At 60.9% G+C, this 13,352-nt stretch overlaps 3 protein-coding genes across 3 annotated transcripts in view; 2 read left to right on the forward strand and 1 right to left on the reverse strand.

The window, feature by feature from the left end:
* Positions 1 to 625: 625 nt before the first annotated feature.
* Positions 626 to 3,960, forward strand: TSTA3 (tissue specific transplantation antigen P35B). The gene is made up of 10 exons (XM_006879247.1): positions 626 to 771; positions 991 to 1,105; positions 1,683 to 1,811; positions 1,986 to 2,059; positions 2,362 to 2,495; positions 2,633 to 2,697; positions 2,989 to 3,055; positions 3,349 to 3,425; positions 3,585 to 3,684; positions 3,905 to 3,960. Exons 1-10 carry the CDS (start codon positions 626 to 628, stop codon positions 3,958 to 3,960), a joined length of 963 nt encoding a protein of 320 aa, XP_006879309.1.
* Positions 3,961 to 5,213: 1,253 nt separating this feature from the next.
* Positions 5,214 to 7,512, forward strand: PYCRL (pyrroline-5-carboxylate reductase-like). The gene is made up of 6 exons (XM_006879248.1): positions 5,214 to 5,307; positions 6,035 to 6,099; positions 6,324 to 6,503; positions 6,696 to 6,908; positions 7,141 to 7,233; positions 7,330 to 7,512. The coding sequence occupies exons 1-6, from the start codon at positions 5,214 to 5,216 to the stop codon at positions 7,510 to 7,512; spliced, it is 828 nt and encodes a 275-aa protein (XP_006879310.1).
* A 4,576-nt stretch (positions 7,513 to 12,088) lies between these two features.
* TIGD5 (tigger transposable element derived 5) overlaps positions 12,089 to 13,352 on the reverse strand; it is a 2,255-nt gene continuing 991 nt past the window's right edge. The window contains exon 3 of the mRNA XM_006879430.1: positions 12,089 to 13,351. Within this exon, the coding sequence (XP_006879492.1) occupies positions 12,089 to 13,351 (1,263 nt within the window). The remainder of the gene's footprint in view (position 13,352) is intronic.

The raw sequence follows: 13,352 nt of genomic DNA on the forward strand, positions 1-13,352 counted from the left end.
CTCTCCGAGGCGTCCGCCAGGCCTGCAGCTGGGCTGCCGGGAGCAGCGGGGTACCTGGGCAGGGACCCCCTGGGCAGGGCGGGTCACGGGGGCCCGGGAGACCGGCGGTGCCGGGTTCTGGAAGCGTCTCAGCAGATATCTGCCTCCTGGACGGTGGTCTTAGAGGGCAGGCACTTCCCGAAGCGTGTCCAGTGCCGAGTATATCCTGCCCCGAAGGACCGAGGTTCGCGGGGCACTCCCAGGTTGTCCAGCCCTGGGGCATCGGGGTGCAGGCACCCCTGCCTCCTCTCTCGCTGTGGTTTTGTCCTGGGGCAGCCTGCTTGTCTGATCCTGGAGACCACTGCCCGAGATGAGGGATGCAGCATGTATTGGCCTGGGAGCCCAGTGGGATCCCCAGGTCGTGAGGGCTGGCCACCCGGGGCCAGTTCTCAATCAAAGGGGTCTTAGTAGCCGCATGGACGGCACACTTTCTGCAGAGCGCTTTCAGGGATCAGATGGGATGGTTCAATGGGGCCCAGGAATCCAGCATTATGGAGGGGGACCCCAGGCTGGGGCACTTCTGGGACGGGAACTTGGGTTGAGGGGAGCATGCCGGCCTCCACACTGTCCTACAGGTGCAGCAGATATGGGGGAGCCTGGAAGATCCATGCGGATCCTGGTGACCGGTGGTTCTGGGCTGGTGGGCAGAGCCATCCAGAAAGTGGTGGCAGATGGGGCTGGTCTGCCTGGAGAGGACTGGGTGTTTGTCTCCTCCAAGGATGCTGACCTCACGTGAGTGGTCCCCTCCCTCAGCCCTACCCCCAACTCAAGTCATCCCCAGACCACGTCCCCTGCCTAATAGGCCCACCTTCTCACACCAGTTGGTTCTGGCCTCTACTACCTTCGCTGTTGGTAGTTCACCTCCCTTGGGCCTGGCTCAGCCCAGCTTCCCTGCCCGACCACGAGTTCCCATGAGCCTCCCTGCAGCTCCTGACTGCCTGGCCCTCCCAGGGACGCGGCACAGACTCGGGCACTGTTTGAGAAGGTCCGGCCCACACATGTCATCCACCTAGCTGCAATGGTGGGGGGCCTGTTCCGGAACATCAAGTACAATCTGGACTTCTGGGTGAGTGAGGAGGCACCCAGCAGACTCTGGGAGCCAGGAGCCCCGGCTGCTGGGAATTCTATGGCTGGCTTCCCAAGGGCACCGTGTGCTGGCCATTCCTGAGGGGCTGAGGGCTGAGGGGTGCAGCTGGGCTTGTCTTGGAGAGGAGGAGTGCCCCAGCTCTTCTTTTCCACCTGCAGACACTTGGGGCTCCAGGTGGCCCAGGCTGCACCCACTCTTACTGCCCACTAGGGCCCTTCCACTTGAAATGGGTGTTCCTACTCCCACCGAAGCCCTTATGCTCCTCCCCCTCCACATCCTGCTCTCTGTGTTGCACCTGTTAGTGGCACACCTGCAGGGAGGCTGGGAAAGGTGTGTCCTCCTAGAGTGGCCCTGCCTGGTGGTGGGACAGGGACTCTGAGGGGGAGCTTCCTGGAGAGGAGGTGTCTTGGCCAGCCAGGCTTCCTCTCGCTGGGCGAAGGTTAGACACCCATCCTGGCCATGTCAGTGGCCAGGCTGTAGCCCACCTCTGCCTCTGGGGTTGCTGGCAGAGCTGTGCTGCTGCCTAGAGACACTGAGCCCCTCCCCCTCCCCATAGAGGAAAAACATTCACATCAACGACAATGTCCTGCATGCAGCCTTTGAGGTTGGCGTCCTCAAGGTGGTCTCCTGTCTGTCCACCTGCATCTTCCCAGACAAGACCACCTACCCCATAGATGAGACCATGGTGAGGAGGCAGGCACTCACCTGCCAGTAGCTTTAGCTTTGCATATGTATGATGTGTGGGGTGTGTGTGTGACTTGGGGGCGTGTGCAGCCTCGTCTGTGGGTGGGCCAGGGATGGGTCTGCACAGGAAGGGTGGGGCCTGACCAGTGGCCCCTGTGGCATCATGCTCCCCTAGATCCACAATGGCCCCCCCCACAGCAGCAATTTTGGCTACTCATATGCCAAGAGGATGATCGACATACAGAACAGGTCGTTTGGTCACCTCGGGGGAGGCCAGCGTGGGGAGGGGGAGGCCAGCATGGGGAGGGTGTGAGGAGGCGGGGTGGGAAGGAGACTGGGGGAGGGGGATGCTGGAGTGTGTGTGGGAGGCCAGCGTGGGGAGGGTGTGAGGAGGCCAGCATGGAGAGGGGGAGGCCAGCGTGGGGAGGGGGAGGAGGAGGCCAGTGTCGGGAGGTGGGGGAGGCTGGCAGTGGGCTTGGGCATGCCGTCCTCCCTGGTTGCACCTGTCCAGGGGCTCACGATGAGGGAGGCACCACTTTGTCACCACATAGGGCCTATTTCCAGCAGCATGGCCGGACCTTCACCGCAGTCATCCCCACCAACGTCTTTGGTCCTCACGACAACTTCAACATCGAAGACGGCCATGTGCTGCCAGGCCTCATCCACAAGGTGCACCTGGCCAAGAGTGAGTGCTGGCCACCAGTGCCCAGGGCGGCCACAGCAGGTCCCAGGGCGGGCAGGGCGGCCACGGCGGGTCCCAGGGCGGGCAGGGCGGCCACGGCGGGTCCCGGGGCGGGCTGACTGCGTTCTCCACGTCTGCAGGCTGCAGCTCAGCGCTGACCGTGTGGGGAACTGGGAAACCACGAAGGCAGTTCATCTACTCTCTGGTTCGTACCCCATCGCCAAGTCCTGGGCCTCTGCCCTCGGTCAGACCACTGACCTGCAGCCCTAAGCATGCCTTCCGTGCCCATGTGGGGGGCGTGAGGTGGACACCTGGGTAGATGAGGGAGGTAGCAGTGGCAGGGTTACCCCAGCTTCTTGCAGGCTGTGGATGTAACAGAGACCAGTGGAGCGAAGGCTGGGCCACTGAATGTCACCATGGGAGCTGGGGGCAGTGAGGGCAGCAAACTGGGCAATGAGTGGGCGCCGGCCTCTGATCCTGCCTGCCTGGCCCCCAGGACCTGGCTCGGCTCTTCCTCTGGGTCCTGCGCGAGTACAGTGAGGTGGAACCCATCATCCTCTCAGGTGCCTCACCTGCCCTGGAGAGCTTGCTGAGGGGTGGGCATATGGAGGCTGTTTGGAAGGGGGAGGATGGGTAGCCATGTCCATGCAGAGGGGCTAAGCTGACCGAGGGTGCCTGTCCCCACTCCCCCCTCATACCTGGTGAGGGCAGGGGGAGGAAGGGATCGGAAACCTTGTCCATGCAGAGGGACTGAGCTGACCCAGGGTGCCTGGCCCTTGGGTACCCACTGAGGGAAGGAGCAGAGCAGCCTGTGCACGTGGCTGGCTGAGCTGGCTGTGGGCACCTCCTTTGGCAGTGGGTGAGGAGGACGAGGTCTCCATCAAGGAGGCAGCAGAGGCCGTGGCAGAAGCCATGGACTTCCATGGGGAAGTTGTAGAATCCTTTGGCTCCTGTGGGGTGAGGGGTGGGGCCGGGGGTGGGGCCTGGCAGCTCCCCTGTGCAGACTGGAGGGGAGGTGTGGGGTATTTTGGAGACATTGATCAGGTGGAAGGGAGATGTCTCTTTCTGCTGTGGCCTTGACCTCAAGTCCAGTTTGACACCACCAAGTCGGATGGGCAGTTTAAGAAGACGGCCAGTAACAGCAAGCTGCGGACCTACCTACCGCACTTCCAGTTCACGCCCTTCAAGCAGGGTGAGTCCTGTCCAGCCTTGTCCTGACCTCCTCCCCTCCCCATCTGCCTCTGCACTGCCCCCTCTAGGTCTTTATGTTGTCAGCTGGGCAAAGACGGGACAACCACAGACCTAGGTCTTAGGCGGCATCTGGTCAGTGGCTAGGAGGTAGAGACACTGAAGCTGGAGGGGATGACAGCTGATGGTCCTGGGCCTCACCTGCCTCACCTCCCACCCTACAGCTGTGCAGGAGACCTGCAGATGGTTCACCAACAACTACGAGCAGGCCCGGAAGTGACACGGTGGACGGGGCAGCACTCGGTCCTCCCAGACCCAGTGCCAGGTTCCACAGCACTGCCCAGCACCTGGAGCCCACATTCCACCTCAGCGGTCTCTCGGGACCACCTGTCATGTTGATCCTCAGGGAAACCAGGACAGAGCCAAGCACCTTGCTCCTCGCTGGTCCCAGCGTCTGGGTCTGTCCACTTCTGACTCCGAACCCCCGTTGTCTGAGAGCAATAAAGTTCATTTTCACAGCTGTGTCAGCGGTGTGCAGCCCGCAGGGCCTGTTGGCCTGAGAGCTGCTGAGGGTCTGCCCTGGGCCTGATGGAGAATGCGGAAGGTGTGGGCCTGGGGTGGAAGAAGTTGTCCAGAGCTGGCACCCTGTAGTCTGGGTAGTGGGCATGTGTGGGCTGGACTGGGAGGGAGGGCGCTTTGCTGCAGTCCCCATGTATATGCAGGCCTGGCTTACGTGAGCCCAGGGAGGTTCCCTTAGACTTCAGCTGTAGGGTCCTTACAAGAGTGAGCCAGCCTGATTTGAGACAGGTCATCTGGAAGTGCAGGCTTGTGGGATGTGGATGCTGGGGACCCAGCCCTTCACCCTGCCTCCCTGTTCACGGGGTTCCCTCACACTAGGTCGCACGAAGTCTCACTGTGACCTCCCCTATGGAGTCCTTTCTGCAACCGCTATACCAGGTAGAGGCTGGGCAAGGACCTTCTTACCAAAAAAGGGCTGGATTATGAAAGAGGACCCTAGTTATAAATGGGTTTTAACCTTTTTTTGTGCCCGCTGTTACCTATCGCCCCGCCCCTACCCATCATTGCTCCGCCCCACGCCCGCCATCGCCCCGCCCCGTGCCTGTCATTTCCCAGCTCCTACCCTCCCGGACCCTCCATCACCGCGCCCCTCGCCCACCTCCTACCCACCAATACCCCGCCCCGTGCCCACGATCACCTCGCCTGTGCCGGCCATCGCCCTGCTCCTACCCACCACTGCTCCGCCCCTACCCAACATCTCCCCGCCCCATCCAACATCACCCCGCCCCTACCCAACATCGCCACGTCCCGTCCGTCACCCTAGACAACGGCCGTTTGCTTTCCGCCAAGGGGCGGAACTAGGGCGCTTGCCGTCCGCGGCGCCAGTAGCCGGCAGGCAGAGAGTCGGAAGAGGCGGTGAGATCCCAGCATCCAATCGACAAGGACAGGGGCGAGGAAGGGAGGTCCATTGGCGGGAGTGAGGTTTGAGGGGGCGGGCTTGACCTGGACAGCGCGATGGCGGCGGTGGAGGGACAAGCTCCGCTGCGCGTGGGCTTCGTGGGCGCAGGCCGCATGGCAGAGGCTATCGCGCGGGGTCTCATCCGGGCAGGTGGGCGTCGGCCGTTTCGCGAGGGTCTTCAGGCGGCAGGACGATCCTTCACCAGGACGGGCTAGGAGATGAGCTCCAGAGGACAGGGCGCGTGCAGGGTAGAAGTCGCCGTGGTTTGAGGCGTACGCTGTGTGCAAAATGCACGCCGGCGTTGGAAGACTTGGAAGTCCCGGATGCTTTAGTCGGCATTGTCACCCGCCTCCCATGCTTGCACAGATCCAGGGAGACTGGGGCTTTTAGAGGACTGAGCGCATGAGGGGCGTGTGCGAGCGAGCAGGCTGCACACGCAGCACTCAGACGCACGATCGACGTGTTCTGTGCGCTGATGGTGCCTGTCCGTCCCTCCGCCCTCTTGCTGGTCCGGACACAGTCTCACCCAGTCTTCCAACCGGTGTCGCCAGAGCACACACTGGCCCTGTCCAGAGGAGGCGTGGCCCAGGGGGCCTTTTGCGGCATCGTCAAGCCTAAGCTACCCTTAGGGCAAACCTGACCTCCGAAGGTCAGAGCCAGAGTCCTCTCCGGACGCCTAGCCAGCCCCGGCTGGTTCATCCTTACACACACAGCAGCAGGCAGGTGGCGGTGTCGGCCTAGTGGAGGCGCCGGTCTGACTGCCCACCTCTCAGCGGGGCGGGGGGAAGATGCGGAGACTCCGCTAAGGGGTGGGCCCCTCCTCTCATGCCTCCACCGTGCCCTCCTGACCACTCTGCTCCTCTGCTCTGGCCTCTAGGGAAGGTGGAAGCCCAGAACGTGCTGGCCAGCGCCCCGACCGACAGAAACCTCTGCCATTTCCAGGTGAGCTGAGAGGCTGGGAGAGGGTCGCTGGGAGAGGGCCTCAGGTAAGGAGTCTGGGGAAGAGCAGTGAGAGACTGGACAAGGGCAGCTGCTGGGTGGACCTTAGGTATTGGGAGTGGGGCCGCACAGCACTCTGGAGGTCTCCGTGGGCGTGCAGGCGGCCCCCAGCAGTTGGGTGATGGTTGAGAGGACCCAGCTCATGGCTGCCTGCCATGCTGTTGCAGGCTCTGGGCTGCCGGACCACGCACGCCAACCAGGACGTGCTGCGGAGCTGTTCTCTCGTCTTCTTGGCCACCAAGCCCCACATCCTGCCAGCTGTCCTGGTGGAGGTGGCCCCCGTGGTCACTGCCGAGCATATCTTGGTGTCTGTGGCTGCAGGAGTCCCTCTGAGTACCCTGGAGGAGGTGAGTGGCTGCTCCACGGTAGGGGAACAGCCTCTGTCCTGATGGGCCTCTCCCTCTCTTGCTGCCCCAGGCTGGTTCTTGCCTACACTCGGCCCTTCAGGGACCCTGGATGATCGAGTGGGTGCTCAGAGCCTGTCTGCCCGCCTCTGACCTGCACAGGGATGGGGCCACTGACTCCCCCGTCTTCGGCAGCTTCTGCCCCCTTCTGCCAGGGTCCTGCGACTCTCACCCAATCTGCCCTGCGTGGTCCAGGAGGGGGCCATGGTGCTGGCCCGTGGCTGCCGGGCTGGGAGCAAAGAGGCCGAGCTCTTGCAGTCTCTGCTGACAGCCTGCGGTCGATGTGATGAGGTGCCCGAGGCCTACATGGACGTCCACACTGGGCTGAGCGGCAGCGGCGTGGCCTTTGTGAGTGCCCTGCTCCTGCACACCAAGCTGGCATTTGGTCTCTGTCCCTGGATGGTAGGGGCTCTAATCCTTATATCAAGGCCCCCGTATATCCCAGCTCTGTAAAACTCGGCCTCTAGGAATCCCTTTACAGCCCCTGGGGTCAGCCCTGCACCTGGTCCTCAGGCTTCCAGGATTCTGAGCTCCACTGTCCAGGGGAAGTGAGATCTGAGTGCCCCATATCTGCTTATAGGTGTGCGCCTTCTCTGAGGCCCTGGCTGAAGGCGCTGTCAAAATGGGCATGCCCAGTCACCTGGCCCATCAGATCGCCGCCCAGACCCTGCTGGTGAGCCGTGGATGCAGATCTGGGGGTGGACAGGGGGATGGTAGATAGGAGGAAGACAGTCTTGTGTCCCTCACCACCCTGTTCCCTTCTCCCTAGGGCACAGCCAAGCTGCTGCTGCAGGAAGGCCGGCACCCCGCACAGCTGCGGACCGATGTGTGCACGCCAGGTGGCACCACTATCCACGGGCTGCATGCCCTGGAGCGGGGTGGGCTGCGGGCAGCAACCATGAGTGCTGTGGAGGCCGCCACCATCCGGGCCAAAGAGCTGTGCAGGAAGTAGACCCAAGCCCCACCAAGTCCTACTGCTGGACTCTGCCTGGCCAGGGCATCTGAGGGCACACCGGTTCAGGCAACCTCTGCCCTTTCTACTCACACCTCCAAGCATCTCAGAGTGTGAGGGGACAAGACACAAGACCTGCAGGTCCCCCTGATCACTACTCTGACTTAGCAAGCCAACTGTCTGGCCAGAGAAGCAGACACCTTTCAAAAGGAGGTGGCAGGCCCTGTGTAGTGAGCCCTGCAGGGTTGAGAGGGGCCCAAGGTCATGCACAGCAGTGCCCGCCAGCTGCCAGGACACCCATTTTCCAAGCCCAGCTTCCCACTCTGTCTCACACAGCTCAGGCATTGGTGCGCACTGGTGCCTGGCCCCATCCTCCTCTCTGGGGCACCTCTGAGGCTAGGACCCTGTCCCAAGGGTAGACCAGCCACGAGGTGAGGCCAAGGGTTGGTGACTGGCATCTGTCCTGCACCTGGGGTGGTCTGAGTGGCATGGGAATCCCTGAAGAACAGAGTGCATACAGAAGAGAGCTGTCACCCCCGACTGAAGTCTGGAGGGAGGGGCTCCCTGGGTCTCAGGGATCCTCCCAGGTCTGGAACCCAAGAGGTCTCCTAGCCCTGGCTCCATCTTCCTACCTCTTAGGCATGTCCCCAGGCCTTCTCAGGGAGAGTGAGGCACTAGGAGCTGGGCAGGACAGGGTGGTCTTCTACCCTCCCAGGACTCACTTGGGGCATACCCACTTTCATCCTGCACTCCTCCCCCCGCCCCCCTCAGTGGCTCTGGGTGGAGCAGCAAGGCATTTATTCAGTATCTGTCCCTCTCCCCCCAACCTGTGTGGTTCTGTGGAGATGGACTTCCTTCTGCAAGTGAGGGCACTCAGGAAGGTGTTGGTCCACCTGCAGAGCCTGCTGACATCCCCAACTTCTCCAGGGCAGCGGTGTCCTCCCAGCCCCAACCCAGCCCATTGACCCTGGTCCTGGGTGGGGGGTGTCTGCCCTGTGTCAGAGGGGTAAGCTGTTGGCTTCCACACCCAGGTTTTTTTTGTGTTAAATGGGTGTAAAGACATGCATCCATTTCAGGGGACCGAGATGCCCATTGATAGCAATCAATAAAGCCCAATTCCATTTGTTTTCCATTCGGAAGTATGTCTCAATAGGGGCTTGGGGTTCTGGCTCTTTGCTGACACCGAGGTATGAGGGACTAAGAGGACAGTTTCCCACCTGTCACCTGAGCTCAACTCAGCAGTCACAGCTTCTCACCCTTGACTACTCAGGGCCCATCTCACCTCCCCCGTGACTCTTGACGAGGGTCTTTCAACACCTGCCTAAAAGCCACTCCTGAGTAGGGGGCTCCAGTGAAGACTTCCATCTGGGGGGCAGCCTGGGAGAAAGGCAAGATCCACAGCTGTCTGCAGACTTGACCTTCAAGTGACATGGGATTTCAGGGTGGAATTTGAGGAGTGATCAGATTTTTTCTTTAATCAATGATGTTGCATTTTTTAAAGGCAATACATGATAAGGTATTATGGTTATCACAGGAATCCAGGATTAAGGTTGCATAGTGGAGTGCATTCAGGGCAGGGGTGGGTGGATTGTATAACAATGAGGAAGCTTATCTTTTGCTTTGCTAAGAGAGGAGCAAACTGGAGGGGCACAGAGAAAAAAGTGCAACAATGAATGAACGGAAATCCAAAATCTCTGTAAATGTTCATTAAAATTAACAGTTTTTTAAGAAAAATGATGTTGCATTTTATGCTGCTCTCCCTTTAAAGCTATTGGGTGTTGTTGCATATCCAAACACTGGATTAATACATGTTTTTCCAAAACTTAATTTCCATTCACCCTTCTCAGTATAACGTCCCTCTCCAAGCAATAGCCCCTCCTAGCAATATGCCCAACGTATGTGAGGCAAAGCCTCATTCTTGTCTGCAAAGGTACCTCTGACTGCACCCTCTCCAAGACATATGTTTGTTCTTTTGGCCGTTCATGGGATGTTCAGTGCTCATCTCCACAGCTCAAAGGTGTCAATTCTTTTTCTGTCATCCTTGTTCATGGCTGAGCTCTCAGATGTATAGCAAGTGACTGGAAAATCCACAGCCTAATTCAGACACACCTTAGTCCTCAAATTGACATCATTACTTCTCAATAATTTGGAGAGGTCCCTAACTGCAGAATTTCCCTGTGCAATGTGTCTCCTTATCTCCTGACTGCTGATACCAAGGGTGTCAATTGTGGGTCCAAGCAGTTTGAAGTTGTTGACAGTTTCAATCTTCTCTTCCTCCATCATGACGCTGCCTATTGGTCCAGTGTTAAGAATGGAAAGATGTAATCAAAAGTCTGACCCTGTTGAGTGGACACATCCACCTTTTATTGTACAGCACTGCTGGAGTGCTGGACAGGTGGACTTGCTTTCTGGGAGTTCGGAAAGCACCCTACCTGCATGCCAGCCCTCTCTGTTTGGAGTCACACCATAAGCTTTCAAGCCTTGACCCTTGGATTGCTGTCAGCCTGAGTCTGAAAGCAATGGAAGGGGCACCTGGACCCCATTGCAGGAACATGGGGCAAGGCCCAGTTCCCAAAGGGGCCTGACTCCAAGACAGCCTGTGGCTACCCAGGGACATTCTAGCATCTTCCACCCCAAGGGATCAACCCTCCCCTTTACTACTCCAGATCCAGGCAGTAAACTCATGCCTGATGGCAGGCCAGGCAGCAATACCACAGATGGGCGCCTATCACTGCTGCCACACAGCCCACAGCCCCTTTCCTGTCTTGGTTTTCTCTTGGCCAATGGTAGGGCTTCAGGAAGCTGAGCTGTCCACCCAAGGCACCACTGCACTTGCCTCCAGAGAGCTACGTCCCCACCCAGAGCAGGACTTCCAGACTGGGAACCAGAGCCAGGGAGGTGGAGGGTGAGAAGTGGCCTCAGGTGTTGGGGGGATGGGGCTCAGGTGAGCACTGGGCCTGCAGCTGCCCCCCATCTGTTCCACTCACTGCCCCTCCCCTGGGCTTCTGAGGTTATCAATCTTTGTGAGATTGCCTCCTCTCCCTTCCCAGGTGAGGCTGGTGGGCTTTGACTGCAGATCTCTGCTAGCTGTCTAAGAATTCTAGAAGAAACAGGCTCTAAGTGGCACCCCCTTGAACCTGGCAGACCATTATCCAGTCATCTGCACTTTCCTGGTCCCTGGGACAGTGTGGTGTGGAGCTCAGGGGAGGGGGGCCCCAGTACCTTCAAGTCACCTGTCCAGGCCAACAGGAAGAGACAAGCTGGAAATCCCGCAGGGGGCTCTCAGCCTCAGGTCGGGGACTCTCATCTGGCACCACCTTCTGCCTTCAGTTTGTCCCCTCTTCGTGGCCAGTGAACAGAGGCCCAGCCATGCACCTCCAAGTCTCCAACCCCAGGGAAGCCGACCTGCTGCCTGGCGGGAGAGCCCTGAGCAGCCCAAGCCCAGCTTGTGTGGAGGCCTAGGCAGGTCAGATGCCCAGAGCTTGGGTTACAGGACTCCCCAACCCCCACGCTTCTCCCGCAATCAGATTAGACATATCATGGGTTTCTGGAGGGCAGTGGTTCCAAGGACCACTGGACTCCTGTGAAGACTACCCTGGAGCACCGCGTGTGGGGGATGGGGCCAGGGGGCTGTGTGCTCCTGGGGTCTGTCCTTGGAAACACCCAGTGCCCTTGATCCAGGACTCACATCACAGAGCCCATGGTCCTATCACCCTTAACAAGCCCCATCCCCCTGCTCTCAGCTGAGCAAAGCCTGGCCTGGCTAGTGCTTCCTGGAGCAAGCTGGGCAGGGACCATAGACCCCTCCTCTCTCTTCCAAAGTGCCCTCCCCCAATCCCTGGCAATGGGTGATGAGGGAACAGGGCTGGGGGAAGACCCAGTGAATGTAACCCTGCAAATGGTCCCAGGCTGTGCAGCTGGCCAGAGCCGGCAGTAGCAGGGGTGAGAGGGTAAGGAGATGGACTTGGGTGTCCTGCAATCCTTTAGGTTTCCAGGGTCCATGCCTAATGCTGGTGAATGCCCAGAAACAGGCGAGTGCTCAGCGAGCCATGTTATCACTGAAGGCAGGACGAGGGTGAGTAGAGCACCAGTCCCCTGTGGTCACTGAGGGGCCTTTCCAGCCACCCTGTGCCAACAGCACCATGGGTACAGCCTGGAGCCCACCACCTTGCTGAGTTCTGACTTCCTGGAAACTGGAAAGGGAGCCACCTACAGCACGGTGGCCACGAGGGACCACACAGCTGGGCTCTGGTCACTTCCAGTGCATGTGACAGGGACAGCCTAAGGTTCCTCCACACCCAGGGAGGAAGCTGGCCCCAGATGGCCGACTGAGCACTGCTAAGCCCTCCTGATAAATGCTGCAGCTTGCGCAGGGCGTGAAGCAGCCCAGCAGGGGTCTTGCCTGGGGAGGATCCTGGGCTTCAGCACCTCCACTGTGGGAGATAAGGTGACCCTTCACAAGTGGAGGCCTCCAAACCCAGCAGGGAGCCTTTCCTGTGCCCTTGGGGTGGACCACCCCTAGGGAAGACGGTGCACCCCTCCTCTAATCGCCACCGGAGAAAAATGCCCCTCCCGGTCACACCCCGTCCTCTGGCACGCCCCCCTCGACAGCGCCCAGCCGCCGGGTCATAGTGATGAACGAGCGCAGCTGCACCAGCTGCAGTGGCCCCACTTCCCCGGGGTCTCGGCTCTCCAGCCACCGCAGAGCGGTCTCCAGACCCCTAACAGCCTGGCCGGCAGTAGGCACAGGGATCCCAGCCCTCTCGGCAGCTGCAGGCCCCTCCCCCGCCTCCTCTCCACTTCCCAAGTCCGGGGACTGATAGTCCAGGGGTGCAGAGGTGGCAGGGGCACTCCAGGGCGGCGGGCGCATGTCTGCCTCCTCCCGGCTGCCCTCACATAACCCACCGTCATCATCCAGGTGCAGCCACTGGGCCACGTCCTCGGGCGCCAGGCGTTTGTAAGCCAGGGCGGCCCGGTGGGTGAGGTCGCCGAGCACCCTGCTGTGCTCTTTCGCCTCCTCCTGGCCGTCTGGAGGGCCCACCCGCGTCTCCTGGGACTGGGACTCGAAAGCAGCGCGCAGGCCGAGCAGCCAGCAGCGCTCGATGCTGCCCGCCTGCACCAGGTCCCAGGAGAGGCCGGCCAGATACAGCATGTCCTTGAGCATGAAGCTGCGCATGAAGTCCAGCGGGGAGCCGCCCGCGCACGACACGGCCAGGCGCAGCAGCTCCCGCTTGTACCGCTGCTTGAACGCGACCACCACGCCCTGCTCCAGAGGAGCGGGGATCTGCGCGCCGCCGCCCCGGGTCAGGAAGAGCACGCGCACAGCGCCATCGGGCGTCTGCAGCTCTTCCGGGGGCCCTGGGGGCTCGGGGCGGGCCCGCCGGGGGCCCTCCTCGCTCTCGCTCCGGGCCGGCGTCCTAGGGGCCGGGCTCGGCCCGGGAGGGTGGGCCACCAGCAACACAGCCTTCTGCTGCAGGCAGCAGCGACGCAGGTAGCGCTTGACGCCAGGGACGAACTCCTCGAAGAACCAGCCCCGCAAGAGCGGGCGGCTGAGCCAGGCGTCCGGGCTGTAGCGGTAAGATGCAGGGAACTTGTCCTGGTTGTGGTGGCGCAGGCTGGGCGGGTCGGGCAGTTGCCCGATGACCAGCGGCTTCAGCTTGTGGCTGCCCGTCAGGTTGGCGGCCAGCAGCACCGTTACCCGGTCGCCCCGCCAGCGCCGGCCGGAGCTCCCTCCCCCGGGACCCCCTGCGCCCCGGGGCGCTGCCTGCTGGGGGAGCAGCTTCCAGTAGAGTCCGGTGACGTTGGCGTTGTAGATCTGCTCGTCGCCGTAGCCCCCGTCG

This window comes from Elephantulus edwardii, unplaced genomic scaffold (genome assembly GCF_000299155.1).
Source record: "Elephantulus edwardii isolate Elephantulus edwardi_28Jun2011 unplaced genomic scaffold, EleEdw1.0 scaffold00003, whole genome shotgun sequence".
In the NCBI taxonomy this organism is placed as follows: Eukaryota; Metazoa; Chordata; class Mammalia; order Macroscelidea; family Macroscelididae; genus Elephantulus; species Elephantulus edwardii.

Bases quoted from the DNA above. Each gene is read 5' to 3' on its own strand.
- PYCRL (XM_006879248.1), top strand. From the start codon at position 5,214: ATGGCGGCGGTGGAGGGACAAGCTCCGCTGCGCGTGGGCTTCGTGGGC. The intron at 6,100-6,323 runs GTGAGCTGAGAG...ATGCTGTTGCAG, and splicing joins GAAACCTCTGCCATTTCCAG to GCTCTGGGCTGCCGGACCAC. The intron at 6,504-6,695 runs GTGAGTGGCTGC...CGTCTTCGGCAG, and splicing joins CTCTGAGTACCCTGGAGGAG to CTTCTGCCCCCTTCTGCCAG.
- TSTA3 (XM_006879247.1), top strand. From the start codon at position 626: ATGGGGGAGCCTGGAAGATCCATGCGGATCCTGGTGACCGGTGGTTCT. The intron at 772-990 runs GTGAGTGGTCCC...TGGCCCTCCCAG, and splicing joins TCCAAGGATGCTGACCTCAC to GGACGCGGCACAGACTCGGG. The intron at 3,426-3,584 runs GTAGAATCCTTT...CCTCAAGTCCAG, and splicing joins TGGACTTCCATGGGGAAGTT to TTTGACACCACCAAGTCGGA.